Below are 22,943 nucleotides of genomic sequence, written 5' to 3' on the forward strand. Positions count from 1 at the left end.
GTATACACATAAACATATTAGAATTTACAATTAAAACCAAAAATTTACAAAAGGCATGCACAAAACAGAATTTTCACTCAATTACACGTTTCTGAATTACCTAAGTGGATCCTTCAGGTCCTTCCAGCGCTTAACAAACTGCAGCAGACGTGCCTCGACCGTTGTATGGCATCGGGTGTTTGACACATTGGTGAACATGGCTGACAAGGCTACCTCTGTAGGTTTCACCACCCTCTTATCTGCAGTTCCGTTCCCCTTCCCAATAGACTCATCTTCCTCATCAGATGAAGATGAATTTGCCAAACTACACTGAGCATCAACCAACACAGTAGTTCCCCTCGTCCCAACCAAGCCCACAACTATTTCAGGTCCAGGCTCCATGTTCTCATATTCCCCTTCAAGATCAGAACAACAGCCATGGAACTGTGAGACAACACCTTCATCAACCCCATCCACCTTGGATTCATCTCCAACCACCTTGACATCACCCCCAACCTCTACAAACAGTGGATCAACCGAAATCTTTTCAACCACATGGTCCAGGTCATCTTCACATGAAACTGTATCAGTAGAAGGATCTTCCCCACCAAATCCTTTCCCACCTTCTTTCAGTTGTTCCTTCTCCAACAAACAACTGCCCAAAGGCTGATCTGCACCATTCACAGCTTCATGCTTTTCACCAGACAAGTTCTCATGCACAACAACTTCCTTCTCCATTGGCTTCCCCCTAATCACTCTCTGGGCATTAGCTACGTCAACACACTATGACATCAACTGATACATTGATTTCATAACGTCACCTAATTTCAAGTCCATCACAGACATCAATTTTGGAGTAATTCTATCCAACACCTTCAAGAAAACATAAATACAAACTATTAACAACTGGCATAGGACATATCACTTATTTTATAAAATACAAAGCTACATCTAAAACTATCATTGACTTACATTATACCTGCCGCGTAATATTTTCCACGTCTACCTCCTGCGTAGTCTGTTGCACGTCAACTATTTCCACCCTTTGCTTTGGAACCTCCCGAGGAGTCAACGAATGCTCATCCCCATATGCTATATCCAGAGACTGCAAAAGAATCAAACACAACAGATTCAGCAGTATTCACATCAAATGAAAGTCAAACTAATACTAACCGACAATTTTCCAAAATCCCCAGATTCTTTTTTATCATCATCAACCGCCTCATTAATCTTTTCTTTGGACCGTGCCTCAAGTCTCGGTCTGACACCCCACCTCATTGGGACGTGACTGAGGTGATCTAGATAAAAAATCTACAAAAAATGCACAGGATGGATGATTTAGTTTAACTAACCATTACAAACGATAAGACTGCAAAATTTAATAATATTACTCAAAGAGCATTTGGTGTACGGTGGAAAATACCCAATTTTACTCACCAGCAAAAAAAGGATACAACCCCCAAAACTTGCAACATATCCATCACGAGCAAATTTCTTTTGGAAACTCTTGGCTGCTACAACCATCTAGTTAAATACATAAGTGCACCAGTCATACTCATCAGCTTCATTGTAAACCAATAACGACGGTACAAGCTTCACCCCAAGATAGCTTGTATTTGCCATATCACATAATAAGTAGCCCAGAGCTGCTATGAGAAAGGCTATCTTGAAATCAGCCTTCTCGTCATTCGACAGCGGCAACACATTACCTTTCTCATCCTTTCGAATCAGTGCCCCCAAAGCAGCTACTAATGAAATGCTATCATTTTTCCCAAACTTTTCCAAAATTCTACTATGCTCTGCCTGCTTATCCTCAGGAATCGTACACGGGAATGCCTTCGACCCCATGTGAATCCCAAGTACGTACTCGGCCTGAAGAGGACTCAAAGGAAGCACACAGTCATCTCCAAAAGTTATCGAACCATCACCCATCACCCTTGTCAACAGCCAGTACACAAACTTCCGGGGTACAAAAGTTAGGGGTATACTTAACAACCCTCCAAAACCCATTTCTGTGACCAGCTTCTTCTTAGAGTCATCAAACTTCTTCACTGCAGTTGCAAAAGCCTTCACACCATGCAAATTTGGGGCTTACAACATTATATTCAAACAAGACAAACTTCAGTCAAATGACACCGGCACAAGCCTCACAAAATAAGACCACTAACCGATTAAATTCCTTCTAGGTTACTCAAATTCTTCAATTCTAACTAATTCCTTTCTAGGTTACCTCAATTTTTTACATTTCCAACTAAATTTCAACAAATTACAACAACTGTCCTTCCATATAAACCAGCTAAAGAGACACTAATTATACAATCCCATTAAAAGTACTTGTGAATATTCAATAAGGGATTTTAATCTTGCACATCCAATTAAGGACTCACAATATTCATACTTAACTTACAACTCAAGTACAATTTACAATTAATCTTTAGTAATTCAGTTCATTTTCCCAACTACCTAAACAAAGGCCCAACCACATAAATCCCAACAAACATTTCCATGTCATGGATTTCAAATAATGTTCAGAGAGTACCTTCTGCGTACTTCTTGATTGGGATTTAACGACAACCCCTTTCTCCTTCGCCACTTCTCCTTCGTCTTCTCGACCTACACATGACATTACACATTTCATTTCTCCATCCAAGTATTACACAAAAAATAAGCTTTTATCATTTGCATCAAACATGGCATACCTTTAGCTTGCCCCTTTTTCCTCCCTTTTTTCTCAATATGACCTCGCTTGCGCTTCCCTTTCTCAACCTTTTCCCGCAATAACTTCATCAGGAGATCCTGGTAGCTCAATTTGTCCTGTTCAGGTTCTTCCTCACTACCTTCACCGTCGTCCTCCACATCCTCATCTACCTCATAATCGCCATCTGCAGAATCAACATCATCATAACCAAATTCATCACCAGCAGATTCTTCATAACCACCATCATCAGAACCAGCTTCATCAGAGTCCTTTAAATACTCTTCCTCAAAAACTGGATCAAATTTCAGTTTCTTCTTCCCTTTACTAGCTACTTTCTTTTTCGACGCCTCCTCATTCACGACTTTCGACCGCGCCTACACAAACACAAATATTTGCCAGCAAAAATCAACTACAACACACAACCATCACTAACCAAACACACAATGTTTTAATTTCAACAAACAATAACTCACCAATCCTGATCCCTTACTCTTCCTCGGCATTATTTCCTCCTGCCAAGTTCAAATGAACGCTCGATAAATGGGATTTCCCAACTACATAAAACCATTTCAACAAACCCTTAACTCTTCACATATAATTTCTCCACTATATTCACATATACATACCACAACAGTCATAATTTCTTAATATAACAATATCACTTATTCATAATTCAATACATCTACCACCACAAAAAACTCAAAATTAATCACTCATTTACATGGATTCAAATTAACTTAAGTACTTCAATTCAACATTCCTACCACCACCACACCCAAAACAATTTCGCTTCTTTATTACAATTAAACAACAAAGGGTCGCAAATTTCAGTGGCTAGCAAAGCATTACATAATCTAAATCATCATAACAACAAATTCATTCCAATTACGGGTTTTACAACCTCAAATTAATTCCAATTATAAACATGAACAACAAAGGAAATCCTAGTTCGCTAATTTCACTGGATAACTGTAAATCACATAAAGAAAAACATCATAACAACAAATTCATTCCAATTAAGGGTTTTAGAACCACGCCCACTAAAATTTTTCCCAATTAAACAAATGAACAACACAAGAAACCCTAAATCGCTAAATTCACTGGAAAACCCTAGATTACATAAACTAAAACTTCATAACAACAAACAAAAGTCACAAATACAACATTTACACATAAATTCATAATTCGAGAAGTGGTTTGCGCCCATACCTTCAATCAAACGACGAAGCTAGTAGAAGCTACCTACAATTTTCGCACCAACTACACCGCAGTAAACTTCTGCTCTTACTCCGGCGATAACCACCGTCCTAGCATCTTCGTTGGAACAAAGTACATGACCTTCAAGGAAGAGAGAGAGTCGAGAGAAAACAAGAAACGGAGGAGAGAGAATAAGCTTTAAAGGTAATGAAATTGGTTTTCGAAAAATAACGGGATACCAAAACACAGTAAGCCTTCTACTCCACTTTTTTATTTTAATGCCTGGTAAATGACGCTTATGCCCTCCTATACACTTGATATTCCCATAGCTGCTATGCGCTGATATGTACTCTCTTTATACGATGGTAAAAGGATAATTAGGACCACTTAATATCTTGATCCATGATTGGACCACAATCAACAAGCAAATCATATCAATGTACTTGTATCATGGGGCAAGATCCTTGACAACACATATGATTGGACCACAATCAACAAGCAAATCATATCAATGTACTTGTATAATGGGGCAAGATCCTTGACAACACATTTATAACATGACACCAAGCTTTTCTTGGTGGAGTTGGTGGAAAACTCACTTTGTAACTTTGAGGTCACAAGTTCGAGCCCCACCAACTACAAAATGCTTGGGAGTAAGGGGATTCCCTTACCTCCTCCCTCTACTCTCAAGTGATGACCTGCGGAGTTGGGCTAGCTAAACCTGTGAGAGGTGTCGGTTCAGTAGGGTCCTTCATCTTACCTTTAAAAAGAAAAAAAGAAAAAAAAATTCTAACGTGACAAGTTAGTTATGTATTTGCATTTCCTCCAAAATGTGAAATGTAACGAGTATTAATCCTTTTCTAACGGCTTGACAACATACTTATGAAAAGTAACGATTTTTTACTTAAAAAAAAGGAAAGTTTGTGACCAATCTATTCTAAAAGTGGAAATTGGTGTTGATATCTTTACATGTCTCCCTTCCATCATTTTCTTTGGGTGGTAGACTGGTTGCTAATGGACTAAAAAGTTCAAATTAGTATACTTTATACTCAAGTATCTTACTTACGACAACTAACATTGACGTGCCTCGTTTATTACTTCACTAGCTATACAACAACTAACATTAAATCTAATATGAGTAAACTCAAAATACGGTCCCTAAACTTTGCCAAAAGTTTAGATTTGGTCCCAAAAGTTTCAAGTGGCTAAATTTGGTCCCTCAACCACCAATGAGTCATCATCTGTGGTGGCTAGTACAATGACTCACCAAAGTTTAGGGACCTATTCATATTTAATTGCTTACTGGACCAAAGTTTAGGAACTTCAATTGATGACTGGACCAAAGTTGAAGGACTTGACCATATTTTGATGATTTCCATGATGATTGAACCAAAGTTGAGGGAAAACATGACGCAATTTATGACACAATTTATGGAAGCTAAAAGTTTAAGGGTTAATAAAATACTAAACTCGAAAACATGAACCAATGAATAGTGATTACCAAATTAAATATTTTTCTTGTTCACGTTTTTATTATAATTAAAATAAGTGTATTAAGCAATAAATTTGACAATAAATAAAAATTCAATTCACCGACTCCGGTGAGAATGCCGGAAAGCTTATTAAAGGCACACTTTGCACCCAAGTCATTAGTTTGTGGTGTTTTGGCTACTACTCAATGTACAGGGTCCTGCGTGCACTAAAGTCATAGTTCAGAGTGTTGAGGCCAATTTTGCCTTATATTTATTGCTAATCTTTCATTATTTTACTACTAAATATAATATTTGTATTTATAAACATATTTTCGCTTAATTCCAATTAAAGAGCACTCTCAATATACGTAGTACATTTGAACAACCTGTCATAATAAACATTTTTAGCAAAAAATTTAATTTGTGTATTACATGGGCTAAATATTAGTACACGGGTTAAATACTAGTACTTTTAAAAACAGGTTTTCTTTAAACCCTTATAAGTCTCGCTCTACCCCATAATTCAGCGATCGTATAAATACCCGACCCATTCATGTATTAGACCGATCTAACCCATTTGCAGCTGTGGTGGTAATCGTAAGGATGCTGAGGTATAACCGTTTTTTTTTTGTTTTTTTGAATTTATTTATAAGGAAAAATTAGAAAATAACAACACAAATTTCTCAAAAATTGAATTATAACACCACAAAAAACCCTAAAAATTGGATTTCATCTCCATCTAATGGTTTTTTGGATGAAATCCGTTAGTGGGACCCACCAAGTACACGTGTCACGCATTGATTAGCTTAAAAAACAAAAGAAAAATTAAAAAAAAAAAAAAACTAAACCTAAACTAGCACCAGCCCTACCACGACCCTACCGCTGGCAACCCAACTCTAGCCGAAAACCACCACTGCCCCACCTTGATCGGCGAAACAAAGCGACACCACCCCTACACTGGCGGCTCTACCCGTTCACCCCTTCCCCCTCCTCGAAAACAGCCCAACTTCTTCAAACCACCGCGAAAAACCACCCCCTTTTGCCCCACCCTTGAAGCGGCCAAATCGACCATTGAAATTTACCATTCGGGGTTTCCATGGTCGATTCCGACCATTTTGAGGGTGAAAGGATAAAGGAGAGGTGGTTTTTGCCGTTAGAATTCCGACCGTTGGTGTAACACCCCCAAATCTCCCTCTATGGAAATACCAGTATAATACGTATAATTATATCGTAGAGATAGACTTAGGCGTATTGCTACCGCGTGATTACGCAAGGCTACCAAAACTACTAACCAAAACCAATACTTTGCAACGGAAACTCAAGCTCTTTCTTTATTAATAATAACTATAAATAAAAACCATTGTCATGAGTACTCATAAATAAACAAAGACCAACAATCCTAATTCTAGGTGAAGAACATTTTCTGGACTCCCACATGCTCAAATATTGACTCCACCTTAAAATAGTCAACACTGCTTACCATTAAGATAACCAGGGCGAACCAAAACAAATAAGAATACGGATTAACAAAATATGCTAAGTACGATAAGTACAAGATAAGTAAATTCAATTTATTTGCAAACATGCTTTTAAAACCAATTCCAATAATATAATTCCAAAATTCATGATTCAAAACCAATTCCAATAATTCAATAAAACGATTTATAAAATCAATTCCTCCTTTGAAAACCAATTCCTCTTTTGAAAACCAATTTTCAAATATTCTCAAAACAATTCCGATAACTCAATAACTCAATAATAATGATTAGTAAAATCAATTATTTTCGAAAACTCAATCTCCTCTCTAAGTGTGCACACCCTCCAAGCTAGTCTCCTACTATTTCAAGGCTATTCATGAGGAAAGAGTAGGTCATACAAAGTCCATAGTCTTCAATGAATCCGCATAGTGGGATTTATATAATAATTTTGCTTGTAAAGCTTTTTAATAAAATCCTCTTTAAATTCCTCTTTGAATAAAATCAAACTTTTCAAAAACTCCTTTTGTATTTAATTCAACAAGATTTTTAAAATCAAACCCTTTTTTTTTTCAAAAACTCTTTTAAAACAATCCAACATACTTTTAAAAACCAAACTCTTTTAAACATAATAATTCAAAACATGATATAAAATCAATCCTCCAATTCATTTTTCAAAACCAATTTTCAAAACATGCTTTATTACATAAATCATAATTCAATTTAACTCAATCATCATAAAAATCATGTAAAACATGCTTGTTCAATCCAATCAATTTCAAAGGTATCTAGCCACCTAAATGTACCTTTGATCCTTGCTAGCAACACAAAAAGAAATTTCAAGAACTTTGATCAAACACACTCTACAAATAAATATAACCTTAATTAATATAAGGTTAACAAATAATCACAACAAAAACCCCCCCAACTATATGTAATGAACCTTATAATTTATTTTTCATAAACATGAATAAAAATCTGATTTTATTTAATTAAAACTACTCATAATAATTTTTATAAATCCCCCATAATAATAATAATAATTAATTTAATAAGAGAAGAGAAGAAGAAGAGGTAGAAAACCAAGGAAAAAAAGGAAGAAAGGTGGCGCATGGGGAGGCGGCTGGTGGCAGGTGGCCAAGGGTGGTGATCGGTGGTGGTTGTGGTGTTTGGTGGTGGTGATTGGCGCAAGAACAAGAGAGAAAGAGAGAAGAGAAATTAAGATCTAATTAGAGAATTTGGTGTGAGTGTTTAACCCTGAATCAAGGGGTATTTATAGACTAGCTCATGCAAGAATTATGGTAGGAGAATGTAGGAAGAATTATGGTAAAAAGAATTAAGGAATTACTTGGGGAAGAGAATTAAAGATTTATGGAAAGTTTTAATATTAAGGTGGCTAAGAATAATTAATTTTAGGAAAGTATGTTGTCATGAAAAATAATATAGCAAAAGGGGTTTACTTGGGGAATAATCAAGGATGAAATAAGGTAGGGAAATAAGATGATCAAAATTTAGAAGGTGGGAAATAAAAATTAAGGAAATAATAGATTTAAAGGAGATATTAAAAATACAAATTACCAAAATAATTTACCCAAAAATCCAACCATGGTGGCCGAAGTTTTTGAGCTTCCATAGCTCAAATTTTCGGACCACATTAGTATAATTTAGGAAGTTATTTTGCTATATTTAAGGAATTAAAAATAATTGTGTAAATAATATATTTTGTATAAAATAATTAATTAAAAAGGATACCAATTATTCACTAAATAAATTAACCAAAAAAAATCAGATTTTCCACACTAGGAAAATCCAAAATCCTTAGCTAATCATTAAGAATTTTCAGACCTATTAATTAAATAATAAAAATATAATTTTTGCTTTAATTAAAATATCCGAAATATTTATAAATAATTCGGTTTTTAAAAATAAAATAAATCCAAAACTAATAATTATGTTTTAAAATACTTTTGGCGCCAAAATTCAAATATCATTTTGGCTCCAAAATTCAAATAGTAAAATAAATTACTAAAATACTCTTTTAAGAAAATAATAATTAATTAATTAAATAATACGTTTCAAAAATACAGGGTATTACAGTTGGAGAGGGGTTGCCGGCGGCAGTGGTAGGGTTGCCGGTGGTGGGGCTAAGGGTTTAGGTTGTTTTTTTTTTTAATTTTTTTTAAACCCAATCAATGAGTGACACGTGTATTTGGTGGGTCCCACTAACAGATTTCATCCAAAAAAATCTGTTAGATAGTGGTGAAATCCAATTTTTGGGTTTTTTTTGTGGTGATATAATAAAAGTTTGAGATTTTGTGATGTTATAATCCAATTTTTGAGAAATTTGTGGTGTTATTTTCTTATTTATGTTTTAGACCCGACCCATTTACTTATTAGACGGATCTAACCCATTTATAACTGTGGCGGGTCATGGCTTTTAATAGGGCTACAATGCCTCCAAACCTACCTCTCTCTCAGTTCTCCATTGAAGCGCGCTCAACGTTCTCCGTTGAATCCCATTGAAGCAGCTTCTGAGGTAAGTTGTTTGTTTTTGTTATAATCTTATCAATTTCACAATCTAGGGTTCGAAAATCTCAACTATTGGTCCTAAATTCTAAGATAACAAAAATGAAATAAAATTATGAGCTTAATTTTTTTTTTTTTTTTTTTTTTGAAAGAATGAGCTTAATTTGATTATTGAATCAAATATTCCTAAAATTATGTGATTTTTCGTATCAAATTTGGTTGCTAAAATATCGCACAACCCTTTCGCTTTACTTTTTTTTTTTTTTTTTTTTTTCAATAAGACGGTCCAAAACCTAATATATGAATAGTTAACAAAAACCCTAATATTTTTACAGAGTCTCAGCCTCCATTTCTCTTCATTGCCTTTTGACTCCTCAATCTCTCTTCATTCGGTCTCACTTTCATTGGAGTATGATATTTAGGATTTTGAGATGTTAAACGTAATTATAATTATGAATTTGTGATATTTGTGCTAAAGAAATAATCTTTACTTTTGGTTGCTTTTCTGTAGGTGGGTATTTTGATTGTTTATCGCAATGAGAATTGAAAAGTGCTGGTTCTGTTCTTCCCAGATATACCCCGGCCATGGAATTCAGTTTGTTCGTAATGATGCTAAGGTATTACCGCTTTTTAAATTTTATTATTATTATTATTATTATTATTATTATTATTATTATTATTATTATTATTATTATTATTATTATTATTATTATTATTATTATTATTACGACGATTCATGTTAGCCGACCCCAAATCATATTGGGACTAAGGCTTTGCTGTTGTTGTTATGTTATACGTTTTGTTGGTATTCACAATTTTAAGCTGGCAAGTGATGAAATTGATGCACTTTGATCAGAAACTGTTGACCTTACAACTGATTATAACAGAACAAAGGCCCATTAATGTAACAAAATTCAGTTACAGCAATATCCCTTAACTTATGTTATAGCCAACTGAAGGACTTGTTCGTTAAACCAATGAGTAATAGCCTCCAAAGGAGGAGGCGTAGGTGGGGGCCTGATTCTTTCGATGAAATAACAACCAATGTACACCCTAACTTAACAGAATTTTTTTTTTTCAACAAGTTCTTAATATGACAATCGAGGTTTCTTGGGCAATTATTCACGAATTGCATGTATCACCAGACTTTTGTTTAGTGCCTTCATCTTTCATACGAACAGCTTCCATGTACACATCTTCATCACTTTTTGGATCTATTGTTTCCAACATCAGATCATTAGGTTGCCTTTAATACCAATCATGTTGACTCTTTCATTTCTTGTTACATTTGCCTTATTCTGCTCCATGGTTGATATGGGTATGTCAGAATTGACCCTGTCACCAATTGCCGAGCCTTTTAAAGAAGATGCTGAAGGGCTATCCTTTGAACCAGAGCTGTCATAATTACTCTTTGTCTGAAACAACTTGAACAGTTCCTCAAACTTGTCATCTATTCTTCTGAATTTGTCATCCATTTTCTTCAAAATTTCAGAATTCCATTGCTCCTGAGTATTCATTCTGCTCTCCAATGCTTTGATTTGCTGTTCCATGTTTGGTTTCTTCTTAAGAGCAGGCACCAATCTTCAAGAATGTACGCAAATTACCCAGAAAGATTTCTGAACAATTTTTTCACCTTGACAATTAATCAAACAGTTTGTGGGTATATTCCTTATTGCCCCCAGAATCTTAAAAGAACTTGCTGTGATTCTGATTCAATCAAAGAATGGATTGAATTTTGATTCAACTGGAACTCTAATGGAGTGTGGCTCTGATACCAATGATGCAGGATCAAAGATCACTGCTAAACTTTGATCAGAAATTGATCAAAGAAAACTTGGCTACTATTGCATCGTGTAGCTGAACAATATTGCTGTTATGTGTTAATTACTTTGAATTAATTTATTACCAAGTAGTAGGCTACTACTCTACTAGGCTGTGTTAGTCAGTGCTTCTCGCTTTCTCTTGGCTCTAAATTTCATAATGTAAATGAATAGTTGAAATAACACAAAGGTGTGAAGCCGCCGAGTTTGCTCATCATTCCATCATAGGCTGTTTAAAGATTTGACTCTATTGGCCACATACTTTCTGAAATTCAGTTGATGTTTTGTGTAGCTCTATAAAGATGTTGTACTCTTTGGTTGATTCTTGAGTTCTTTTCATCACTAGGCCAATGCGTAAACTATGCATAAGAAACTTTAATTTTGAATAGTTATTACTGAATGGAAAATTAGTTCTATAGCTTAGTTTTTATCACTGCAAAGTGATACTATTAAATGCATTTTATATTAAAGCCGCCCCACCGACTACCTACCTAGTTCATGTATAATCCCTAAGGACTACATTTCTACTTAAAAATGATATCTTATTGCTACTTGGTTCATTTTCTTAATTCTTTTTCAAATTGTTTCCTTCCCAGATTTTTAGATTTTGTAGATCCAAATGTCACAAAAACTTTAAAATGAAGAGGAATCCTCGCAAGGTTCAGTGGACCAAAGCTTACCGAAGATTGCATGGAAAGGATATGACACAGGTATGATCGTTGATGCAAATCATGCAATTGGTATTTACTAAATATTACAGTAAATTTCAATATTCTTTGTGTTGTTTATTAATGCTGTTGCTGCAACTTGCCTGTGTGTATTCGGTTTCCTAGGACTCTACTTTTGAGTTTGAGAGGAAGCGTAATAGGCCAGAAAGATACGACAGGACTCTTGCTGAGAATACATTGAAGGCAATTAAAACTATTGACAAGGTCAGAACATCGAGATCTGAGAGTCATATCAAGAAGAGGTCAGTTCTCATTCTTCTATATCAGTAGCTGCTTGAGCAGAAAAGTTGGAATTGTTAAATTCTTTTGTATAGAAACTGTTCTTTATTTAATTCTCTTTTTTTTTTTTAATTTTTTTTTTTTTTTGCAGGATGAAGGGAAACCCACGCAGAGAGCAGGACAGAGCACGGAAAGAACTGGAACAGGACATCCTCCTGGTCAGCAATACCATGACTCTAAAAGAAGACCCTTCTCTTGTTTTACCAAAGATCAAAGTCCCCAAGACTTCAAATCAACAAGAAAATCTTGCAATGGAAGAGTAATTTGTCTGTGGCTGGGTATAGAAGCAATTTACAACTTGTGGTTCATTTTTGTAGTAGCCTTTAGCTGAACCTGTAATGCTCTGAATACTGTGAATTTGTTGATCTTCAGCTTTTGCTGACACACTGGTCGTACTTCAAAGAGTGATTTTCTTTTTGTTTCATTTTTATATTAATATTGTATTTAACCTTTGTTGATTTATGTTCTGATGAATTTTACTCTAAACTCTCATAAATATCGATACCAGACTGAGCTTTAATAGTTCTATCAATGTGTATGAGATAGGTTGCCTGCATTTGTTGCTGGTTTTTCGTGATATGTTGGTTTGCAGTGTATGATTCTGAATGTCTAGTGTCATGTGGTAAGAGAATGTTGAAGACCCAGTGGCCAGTGATGCATTGAGATGATGCGGATATTTGCCAAAAAAATATAGTGTGCAGTGTGCACATCACATGCGCCGCTTCTCATTGGATGGATGTGAGATTTTTTATCGCCCAGGCTTGCTCCTGAGCTCATAGCTCAGAAGTTTTTGTTAGTAACTGCCTTCTGGCCCTTAAGTGGATACATTTTTAACTGTGCTCATTTCAATTACGCGTAGTTGTATATTTGCTTATTGTCAGAACTGCTCGTCAAACATAATATGTTTGCTCTCAGTCTCATGTTAGTATAAGTGATATACTGAGCAAAGCTGGTTTGAAAATTATGCACGGTTGGTCCAATAAAGTTCGGCTTGAAAAGACCGTTGACGAGCTCAATTTTTTCCCAATTAAATTTTTTAATGTACGAGAATTATAACAATTTCCAAGTATACAAGTTCCTTTTATGGGTCTGATTTTGGAATCACAGCTCACCCTAATATTTTCTTGCTGATGCTTGTGCGCTTTAATTTCTTGTAATGCAACATTGCCAATTTTCCATCATATATGACTTTCGTTTGCAAAGCTAGGGTGCATGGATTGTCTCCATCTTTGTATATTGATTTAACATCTCTTTGAGAACTCTTTGTTTACTATATGCCTTCTGTTGAATTGTTGATACAATCATACAAGCACTAGTTCTTTTTTTTTTTTTTTTGGTTGTTTATTTATCCAACATGTACACCTTTAACAATAATACATAAAGATGGCTCTGGACCGTGTCGGGTCGTACCTCGTGCCAGGGCCACATGCTTTGGTTAGTTAGGCCCGACCTATGACTCGGCCCACGAGTTTCGTGTCGTGCAGGGCCGAAGTTTTCAAAAGTTTGGCCCGTGCACGGTCCAAACCCACGTGCCATCGTGCCGAGCAGTGCCGGGCTTGCGTGTCTAAGCAAAATTGCATTGATTTTAGCATGGTTTGTCGTGCCGGGCTCGGTCATGTCGTGCCTTATCATGCTTCTCCCAAATAAAGGCGGCCCATGGCCCACACGCACAATACCGTGCCGTTCGTGCTTTTTACGTGCTCGTGTCGTGCCGTGCTTTTTTCCTGATGGGCCATGTCGGGCTTCAGGCTGGCCCAACCCAATGCTATCTTTAATAATACATTGTATGGATTCTTGCTAATTTGTCTCAATATACCCTTAAAAACCAGGTAAATAAAGAACTTAGAACTGTATAGGAAAACGACGAGTTTTCTTGAAAATTACGATATAATATATGTAAAACTTTTTTAAAAGACAATTAAAAATAAATGAACTATTATGAGTAACTTTTATACAAGTATATAATACTTGTATAAAGTAAGAAGTAAAACATAAAGTATTTTTTTGTAAGGCTAGAGTTTAATACAAGTACCAAAACTAGATTAGTACTTGTAGTACTCATGTGGTGCACCATTAGGGAAAAAAAAAACATTTCTAAATCGTGCAACAAAGTTATTTTGTGACAAATCACATAAAAGAGTGTTTTTGTAGAGAGAAAAGTCATTAATGCGTTAATTAGAAATAAAAATTAATTTTGAAGGGAATTTTTTAATAAAAGAATAACACGTCTCAGGATTTTTATATTAGCAATAGTTGTAATTTTATTTATTATTTTTCTGAAATATTCCATATGAATATATAATACACAAATTAAGGATAAGTTGAGGGACAACGATAACCATACGACACTAAAAACCATAACTCCACTTCAAAAATAACCAACAAAAAACCCCAATTGTTTTCAAAAAAAAAAAAAACAAAAACAAAAAACCCCAATTGTTTTCAAAAAAAAAAAAAACAAAAACAAAAAACCCCCATTAGCGCCAAAATTAATCAAAAACAAAACCCTAATTTCAATTCCACACAATCAAATGCTCGCCATTTCACCTTCTTCCTTCTTGATCATACCAAAATCTTCCCAAGTTAGAATTTCTTCAGCATTAAACCCTAAATTCTCGACCATTCGATCGTCTTCCTCCGTAAATGAGGCAGTGTTGGAGAACAGACAACCAGAATCTTCGGCGGATTTTCCGGCGATAAAGGCGGCGAAGAGGGTGGTGTTGGTGAGACATGGACAGAGTACGTGGAATGCTGAGGGAAGAATTCAAGGTAGCTCGAATTTCTCTGTTCTTACTACTAAGGGCGAGGCTCAAGCTGAAACTTCTCGCCAGATGCTTCTCGAAGATTCCTTTGATGTCTGCTTCACTAGGTATTTTTTCCATTTTCTTGGTGTTGATTTTTCGATTTTATGGTTTTGATTGATTTTATGTTATTATGTTCGAAAATTAGAAATTCAGGGTTTAGAATTAAATGGGAAATTTATATATTCAAGCAATCCTTTGATTGTAGGCTGAGTTGAGTGAGTTCATGTATAGTAGCAAAGTAGCAATTAATGTTAAAATCGCGGTCCGGATAGTAGAATGGTATGATTCTACTGCAATCCGAATATGGATGGCTAAATGACTTGAATAACAACCACTAATTGAGTAATCGTGTCGTGTTGGAAAGTAGCATTGTTACTATCCCGGATGATCTTGTATTGTATAAGTGTGTAACTTGTATACTCTTGGCATAACTCTATCAAAGTTGGGTTATTTTGGGAAATTCAATCATGAACCATTGCATTACTAACTACAAGTACTATTTTTTGAGGATGACAATTGTTTCTTACATTCTAGAATTATACATGTGACTATTATATGGGGACAGAACTTTGAAATGTGGAGTAGTTGTTTTGATACCTCATCCTTGAAAGTAATTCAAGTAATTTCAATACGTTTTAGTAGCCTTCTCAAACTGTATAGTGTGTTATACTACTGACGCTCAAGGCAGCAGCAATAGCAATATCAATTTGAATCAGCATATAAACTATGACTATCTTGTGAGTGTTATGACTGTTCCCAGTCAGGAGGAGCTGAACACCTTGCAAACTTCTACCCTTTTTGTAAACTTTTCTTCATTCTTCAGTATCTATCATGTAACCTTATATACAGCTACAAATATCTATAAGAAAGACAGACTAATTCAGCCAATTATGCATGAACTGTCTAACATTGCAAATTTGATTATAAATTTGAGAGTCAGTGAGGCTAACTTCGGAGAGGAGTAACCTAAGTGTGCTACCCTCTCCTTTCCAAGAAACTCTGTGATTGAGTCAACATAATGCTGGTTTGGACTCACATCTTGACTAACTCGGCTCATATGAATCGTAACTAGGTAAGCCCTATTTGATCTACAAAACACAGATTCAATCCAAAGAGAGTGCATCAGGCCCTTAGTTGATCCCTTCTCTTTTAAAAAACATATTCGCCCAACCATACTCCCTTTTTTCCATAATGCTAAAACACTGTTGTTTTAATTCTGCTCATCAATTATGCACCTTATAATTTTTAAAAAGTCGGCTAGGATAAGTACTGTGGGGCGTAAAGGGGTATGCATTAGCTATAGCTTGAGAGTCTGCCACTATTGGAATGTGTATCGTCCCAGAAGCAGACTAGTCAAGTACTGAACAGAAACAGATCATAGCAACAAAAAAACACCTTCATTGATGAAGTACACCAAATCCAGAAATAGACTTACTTGGCACACATATTAGCCATATCACTCATATTGATGCAACCAAAAATACCAAACAGGCTCACAACACTATCATCTGAATGAAACCGTAATGTCTCAATATTGTTACACTTAGACCAGTCATTGACAGGAAAACTAATGCTACTTCTTTACACGATATTGAACTTTGTGATTTTGTTTTTGATCTAGAAATGTCTTTGGATATGTAGATAGGGTAATTTTGTTTTTATTATTCTTCAAATCAATGATTGGTTGGGTAGCTGATATTGCTGATGAATGGACTTTAGGAGCAGGAATTAGTGTTGCATCCAATGGTTTTCGGATCCTGTTTCCTGTCTTGTGCAATACAACGTGGCATGTGTGTAAACTGCTTTGTAAATTTCTAAACATGCACATCTTTGGGGGGGGGGGGGGAGGGAGGGGGAATAGAAGTGAAAGCTTGGGTGAAAGGTATAAAATATGATTGAACGTGAAAGACAAAGTCTCCCTTGTTCAAATTTGGGTACAAGGTCATAAGGATTGTGTATTATGGTCAAATCTGGATTTTACAGAAGTTCCACGTGCTTTTTCTCTGATAAGATGTGTTTGAATTTATGAGAAATTTGCAATGAAGGTATTTTAGACTTTGAATGAACTGTTTGAGTAATATGGGTGGTAATAAGCATAGGTTTTGTTTAGGTGGTGATTGGTTAATTCTGAGGTCAAAACTATAGTGAGTGCCACAAATACAGTAAATGATGGGATATGGCCAATGATAAAGTCAAAATTTTGAGGACATAAGCTTTCCCCTCTTTTGCCTTTTTTATATATGGAAAGCATTTTGGCTATGAGGCTTGAGGTGTAATATCAGAAGCAACATGGAATTTGTTAAATGATATTGTCCCAAAATCTGAACAACCACAATTTTTTTGCCATTTTTCTGCTCTTAGTTTGAGGTTATCTCTTGACTGCTATTTATTTTGTTGTTGCAGTCCTCTGACTAGATCAAAACGAACAGCTGAAATTATTTGGGGTAGCCGTAAGGAGCCAATGATCCCAGATGTCGACCTGAGGGAAATAGACCTGTATATTTTTCAAGTTGAGTATGATTTTCCATTTTAAGTAGATGGAACCTTCAATAAAATTAGGATTGTCATGATCCTGTAACTCCAGTTATTGATGCATTTGATTGTCTGTAGGGGCTCTTAAAACATGAGGGGGAGGAGAAATTCGGTACTGCATTTCGTCAATGGAAGCTAGATGCTCCAAACTTTGTCATTGATGGTCATTATCCCGTCAGGGAGTTGTGGACACGTGCCAGAAGCTGTTGGGACAGAATTTTAGCGCATCAAAGCAATTCAGTACTTGTTGTTGCTCACAATGCCGTGAATCAAGCTCTTGTTGCAACAGCAATTGGTAAATTTTTATTTTCTTGTTTGATGTTTAAGATCTATACATACGCATGTTTTCTTAATTCTTTTTTCATGTCTTTTTCTCTCATTAGGCTTAGGAACTGAGTATTTCAGAGTTTTACTTCAGAGTAACTGTGGTGTGAGTGTGTTAGATTTCATTCCTCAGGCAGAGAACAAGTCTCCATATATCTGCCTTAATCGTTTAAATCAGGTACAGAAGCCTTACATTTGACTGTGCTATGGCTCTTTATTCTAGTTTAAATACCTTTGGCCAGTGAGCCTTTTGTTTGTAGTTCAGTAAAGTAATTGACGTTTTACTTGACATATTGTCTAAAACATGCTTTAATTTTTCTCTTATTGGTAATAGTTTTGCTTGTTAAAAGCAATGAGGGAGTATTTAGTAAACTACTATATGAAATCGTCAATTCTCTCCAGTCTTTCATCCTTCGCCTCCAGCAAGCTTTTGGGCACAAAACATGCCAAGGAAAGCAGTATATCCTCTTGAATCTCATTAGGTCATATGTCAAATTTAAGAAAGGCTGCATTGTTTTGAACTGAAGTAAATTGTACTTAACTTTTCTAAACTGGAATGTAAGCATTAGTTGCATTACTTAATTGAACTAAAGTGAACTGACCTTATCTGACCTGACTTTTTGCCCTTAAATTTAATTTAGTTGAACTGATCTAATTAATATTTTTGAATTGAACTGAATCCGAATGAGTAAAAGTAATCTAAAATACATCCCAAAGCTCCTAGGATTTGCTGGGGAAACATGTTAATTTGGCTTTTGTTTTAATCAATGACTTTCATGCACCTCCTTTCTCCTTTGCACTGTCTGAATTTCTGAAACATGAGTACATTATTATTCGTATGCGGTATTATAAAAAAAAAAAAAAATACAAAAAAGTATCTAAGAATGCTATCAGTGAAGTTCCACCATGCGAGCATTGTTTAATTGTCATTTCCTTTATGACGTTCTTTTTCATTATTGATGATTGTTAAGTGGATCTTTTTTATTTTATGACATGTAATGGTTGTACTGCAGACTCCTAATTCACCTATTGCTGCTGGAAGTTCTGCAGGTCGGAAAGCCAGTAAGCGCATCATCCTAGTTACTCATGGATCATTAGTGAACAATGAGGTGTGCAAGTAACTTACTATTCTGTATATCGCTGTGCATCTGTTTCTCATCATTATTTATTTAATAAGAGTATAAATAAGATAGTATGAATTCCATGCAGTTGAACTTGAAGCTATACATAAATTTATTGTGATTCAAGCAAATGCTTGTAATATGGTTTTCCAGATATGATGTGGAAAAGGCTACAAGATAGTATATAACATATCAGCTGACCTGGCGATTAAGAAGCAAATACTAATTGGGTGTTCATATAATCATATGCATATATTCTTGGAAGGTGTAGAGGAGGGTTCTAAATCTTGAAATTATCAAATTCTGTTCTGTTTCACCCTGAAATTTCATCATAGTTGATTAAATTTAAATATGTCTAGTCTCTTACAACTTTTGTATGTCTTTTCCGAAAATTTAGTTCTGAACTTCAGGTAATTTTTTCAACAGGCTAATCTCCCTCGTCTTGGGAATCAACCTTTGAGCATGCTTGGCAGCATTCAGGTGACTCAAACTTGATTGCCTTATGTTAGGTATCTATTGATGCTTGTTACCTAAACTCATTCTTGAATGATAACAGTCACAGAAAACTGCAGAGCTACTTCTTGATTTGAAAGTGGATACAGTAGTTAGCAGCCCTGGAAAGGCCTCAATGGAGACAGCACAAATCATATCCAAGGTAAGCTGATCGAACTTTTCGAGGCCATTTTCCCTATTTCATCTTTCTTTATGTCATTACATGTACTAGTTCTTATTCTGCATTATGAGATGCAACTACTGACCTCTGATTCTTTTTATTAGACTCAAGAAGCTGCAGAGAGCTTGGGAGCTGATAGTGTACCCCGATATGTGAATGTTAAAGAGATGAAGGACCTTGATGTGGAAACCATGCTTGGCCAGTTAAAACAAGTAAGCTTCCATAAAATAAAAGAATAGAAAAGAAAAGAAAAAATGAGGGCTGCAATACAGGTCATGCAACACTCAACAGAAATGCCACACTTTCTAATTTCCTATCTCTTCCCCCACCTTTAATTACAGGGAGCAGCTGTTGATTCAATACTCCAGCCAAGTTTGTTGGATGGACTTGGAAATAGAATTCTTAGTCCTGTATGGGATCAGACAGGAAAAGTATGGCAAACTTTATTAGATGAATTATCCGGTTCTTCAGAAGTGGTCGTGGTTGTTGGACATCCAACTCTTCACATCGCACTGATGACACATTGCCTAAATTTATCAGAACAGTGGCTAGGGTCATTCCATCTCGATGAAGGTAGTATTAGCGTTATTGACTTCCCTGATGGACCAAGTGGAAAAGGCATTATTCGATGCATAAATTACACTGCCCATTTAGGAAGATGGTCAATTCCCATCACTAAGCCAACATTGGATGAGGAAGAAATGAACTAATTGTTTCTCTGTATAGTGTGATTATTGAATAGATGCGAATACATATACGGTATACTGTTATCAACCAATGTTATGCAAAATTGTTATCAAAATTTGATTGTGATATAGTTTGATCCTTAAATACCCATTCATCGGTATTTAATCATCGAAACATGTGTACTAACATACTGAGTAGTGTGTACTCTGTCAATAATGCAATAGTTGCTGCAATTGTTGAGGCAATCAGATTGTTACTAATCAACTGAGTATTAAAAGACATTCTAGTAGAGCACTAGTTATACTATACATACATCTGAACTCAACTAAACATACAAACCCTAAATTTCACTAAAACCCCATGTTAATTTACGGAGAAAAAAAGTTAAATTAGTACTAATCAGATCATACCCTAATATGTTCAACCAAATTAACCCAATAATCAGAATTGTTAATGTGTTTCTTCATAACAAAGGCGCTCTTTTCCTTCTTATTCTTATTAGCATAAACAGAATTACTCTCAACACCATCACCACCAACCTTGATTTTCAAACAGCTCCTCTTCATGTTGTTCTTCATCTTCTTCCTCAAAGAAGCACCCACATTTTGTTGATCCATGATCATCCTCGTCGAATCGAGTTCTTCCCCATCTTTACTGCACTCTACTTTGCACATAAACAGAACAATGAAGAAGTATCAATGTCATATTCACAAGTAATACAACTCCCAGGATTTCCTATCAAATTATGATGCTTCTTAGATGATCTTAAATTAATATAATATACATCAGTACTATTAATGCTGTAACATTGAATCTTAGTAGCATCCAAAATATTAGACCCTAAACTCAATATGTTTTCTTTATTGTAGCAATACTGGTAAGTATTCTTCTTTGTTCTAAAAACTTTGTAATCTTTATGCTTTGCTTCCTTCTCTATTTCCAAATTTGAATTACCGCCACATTTAACACAAAAATAAAAGATATCAAATATAACTTGAACATGCATATATTATTATAAGCAGCAGCAAAGCTTAAACTTGAAGAACAGTGGAAGGCTAATGAGAAGATTGATTTTGGACAAAAAGAGTAAATCATTGTGAGTAGTTACCTAGCTCAATGACATGCTCCACATCTTCTGTGCTAGATAGAATTTTCATAGTTTCCTCTCGTGCTTCAAAGTTAGAAGAAGAATTTCCTGTAGTTTTCTCTTGTGCTGAAGAACTAGAAACAATCTCAGTGGTTCCTTTTCTGGATATAGGTCCAGATAATGGAGCAGAACTCTTCTGTGTATGCTGTTGTAAAGTATCGCCTTCCAGATTGCTTGAAGAAGGCAGTCTCATCACTCTCTATAGGTCCCCTTCATAATAAAACATACAGAAGGTTTAAATCAAATTGAAGAAATGTTTTTACTTGACCTTACCTGCAAGATGTTTCAAAGCACTAGCTTGATCAAACAATTCACTGGGGTGGATTATGTTCTCTTTCATTAGACCGTGAGAAGTAAGCAATTGTATTTCATAGAGAGTACAAATATCTGAGATACAGGATGCATATATGACACAGAATAAGCCAATTGCAGAACTTGAAAATTTATAACTGACATATGCTAACGAGTGCATAAATGAAAGACATGGTATTATCAGAACTACCTCCCCCAAATTACTACCAAAGTACTGATCTACAATTCAATATTTCAGACACCTTAAACCTTTACTAGTCTATTTTTTATTTCTACACTTATTTTTCAGTATTAGCCAACACCCTGCAGATTGAATACAATGTCAAAGATAACATATAAATGCCAAACAAAATGTTGTAGAAACCACATAGGAAAAAATATATTCCAGTCCTGGAGGTAGCAGCATCATACTTCATGAATATAAAGCACAACAGAATTATATTCCTTAATTTCAGTGCTGTAAGACAGTAAGAGATTATAATCAACATACTTTTTCTCTATCTGATCCTTCAGACAAAGTGTTAAAAACCAAATCAATTGTCTTTATTCCTAAATCCTTTTGCTAATTTATAAGCTGCCATGGTGTCATTGTAATCAATCATACTACATTACTACCAAATAAGCCATAATAGGCAATGAGAATAATACGACTAATGTGAAATTGCAGAGAGTAGAAACACAGTCCATTTCAAATTTAGACACGTAATCCCTCTGTCCCTTAAAAATTGCCCCGAGCAAGCTATAAGGGAGGAGGGAATAATACGACTAATGTGATATTGGCTTGAAGCTTCAGTACTCCCTAACTGATAAATCCTAGGCTCTTCTTCCACATTCAATACCTTCGATCTCCAATCATCCCTGAGTTTAAGAGTGAAGGCATCGTGGGAGAAGATGATGCAATTGCGGAGTTGACAACCAGGAAATTCCGCAGAAGCAGCAAAGAAGCAGTAGTTTTTAGACACAAACAACACCTGTTCATCATCTTCATCACCAAAACTCCGGACCTCAACCCATTGGCGTGAACAATGATTACCATTGGATAACTCGAAAACCCTTAAGCATTGCATACTCCTGCAAACTATATACAACTTTCCATCAGTTGATGACTCTACCAAACGCTTCCTACATCTATGGAACGATACATCATTCGTGACAACAGGAGCGTCAAC

General features: G+C 35.4%; 2 protein-coding genes across 2 annotated transcripts; both read left to right on the plus strand.

The window, feature by feature from the left end:
- The first annotated feature begins 9,223 nt into the window (after positions 1-9,223).
- LOC110699599 (probable ribosome biogenesis protein RLP24) lies at positions 9,224-12,694 on the plus strand. The gene is made up of 5 exons (XM_021877101.1): positions 9,224-9,357; positions 9,859-9,964; positions 11,764-11,877; positions 12,001-12,137; positions 12,266-12,694. Exons 2-5 carry the CDS (start codon positions 9,884-9,886, stop codon positions 12,435-12,437), a joined length of 504 nt encoding a protein of 167 aa, XP_021732793.1. The 5' UTR covers positions 9,224-9,357; positions 9,859-9,883; the 3' UTR covers positions 12,438-12,694.
- Positions 12,695-14,342: 1,648 nt separating this feature from the next.
- LOC110699600 (probable 2-carboxy-D-arabinitol-1-phosphatase) lies at positions 14,343-20,560 on the plus strand. The gene is made up of 9 exons (XM_021877103.1): positions 14,343-15,043; positions 17,382-17,487; positions 17,589-17,805; positions 17,894-18,012; positions 18,848-18,943; positions 19,382-19,435; positions 19,512-19,610; positions 19,733-19,840; positions 19,970-20,560. The coding sequence occupies exons 1-9, from the start codon at positions 14,706-14,708 to the stop codon at positions 20,336-20,338; spliced, it is 1,506 nt and encodes a 501-aa protein (XP_021732795.1). The 5' UTR covers positions 14,343-14,705; the 3' UTR covers positions 20,339-20,560.
- Positions 20,561-22,943: the final 2,383 nt, after the last annotated feature.

The sequence above is a fragment of the Chenopodium quinoa genome, unplaced genomic scaffold (genome assembly GCF_001683475.1).
Source record: "Chenopodium quinoa cultivar QQ74 unplaced genomic scaffold, ASM168347v1, whole genome shotgun sequence".
Classification (NCBI taxonomy): domain Eukaryota; kingdom Viridiplantae; phylum Streptophyta; class Magnoliopsida; order Caryophyllales; family Amaranthaceae; genus Chenopodium; species Chenopodium quinoa.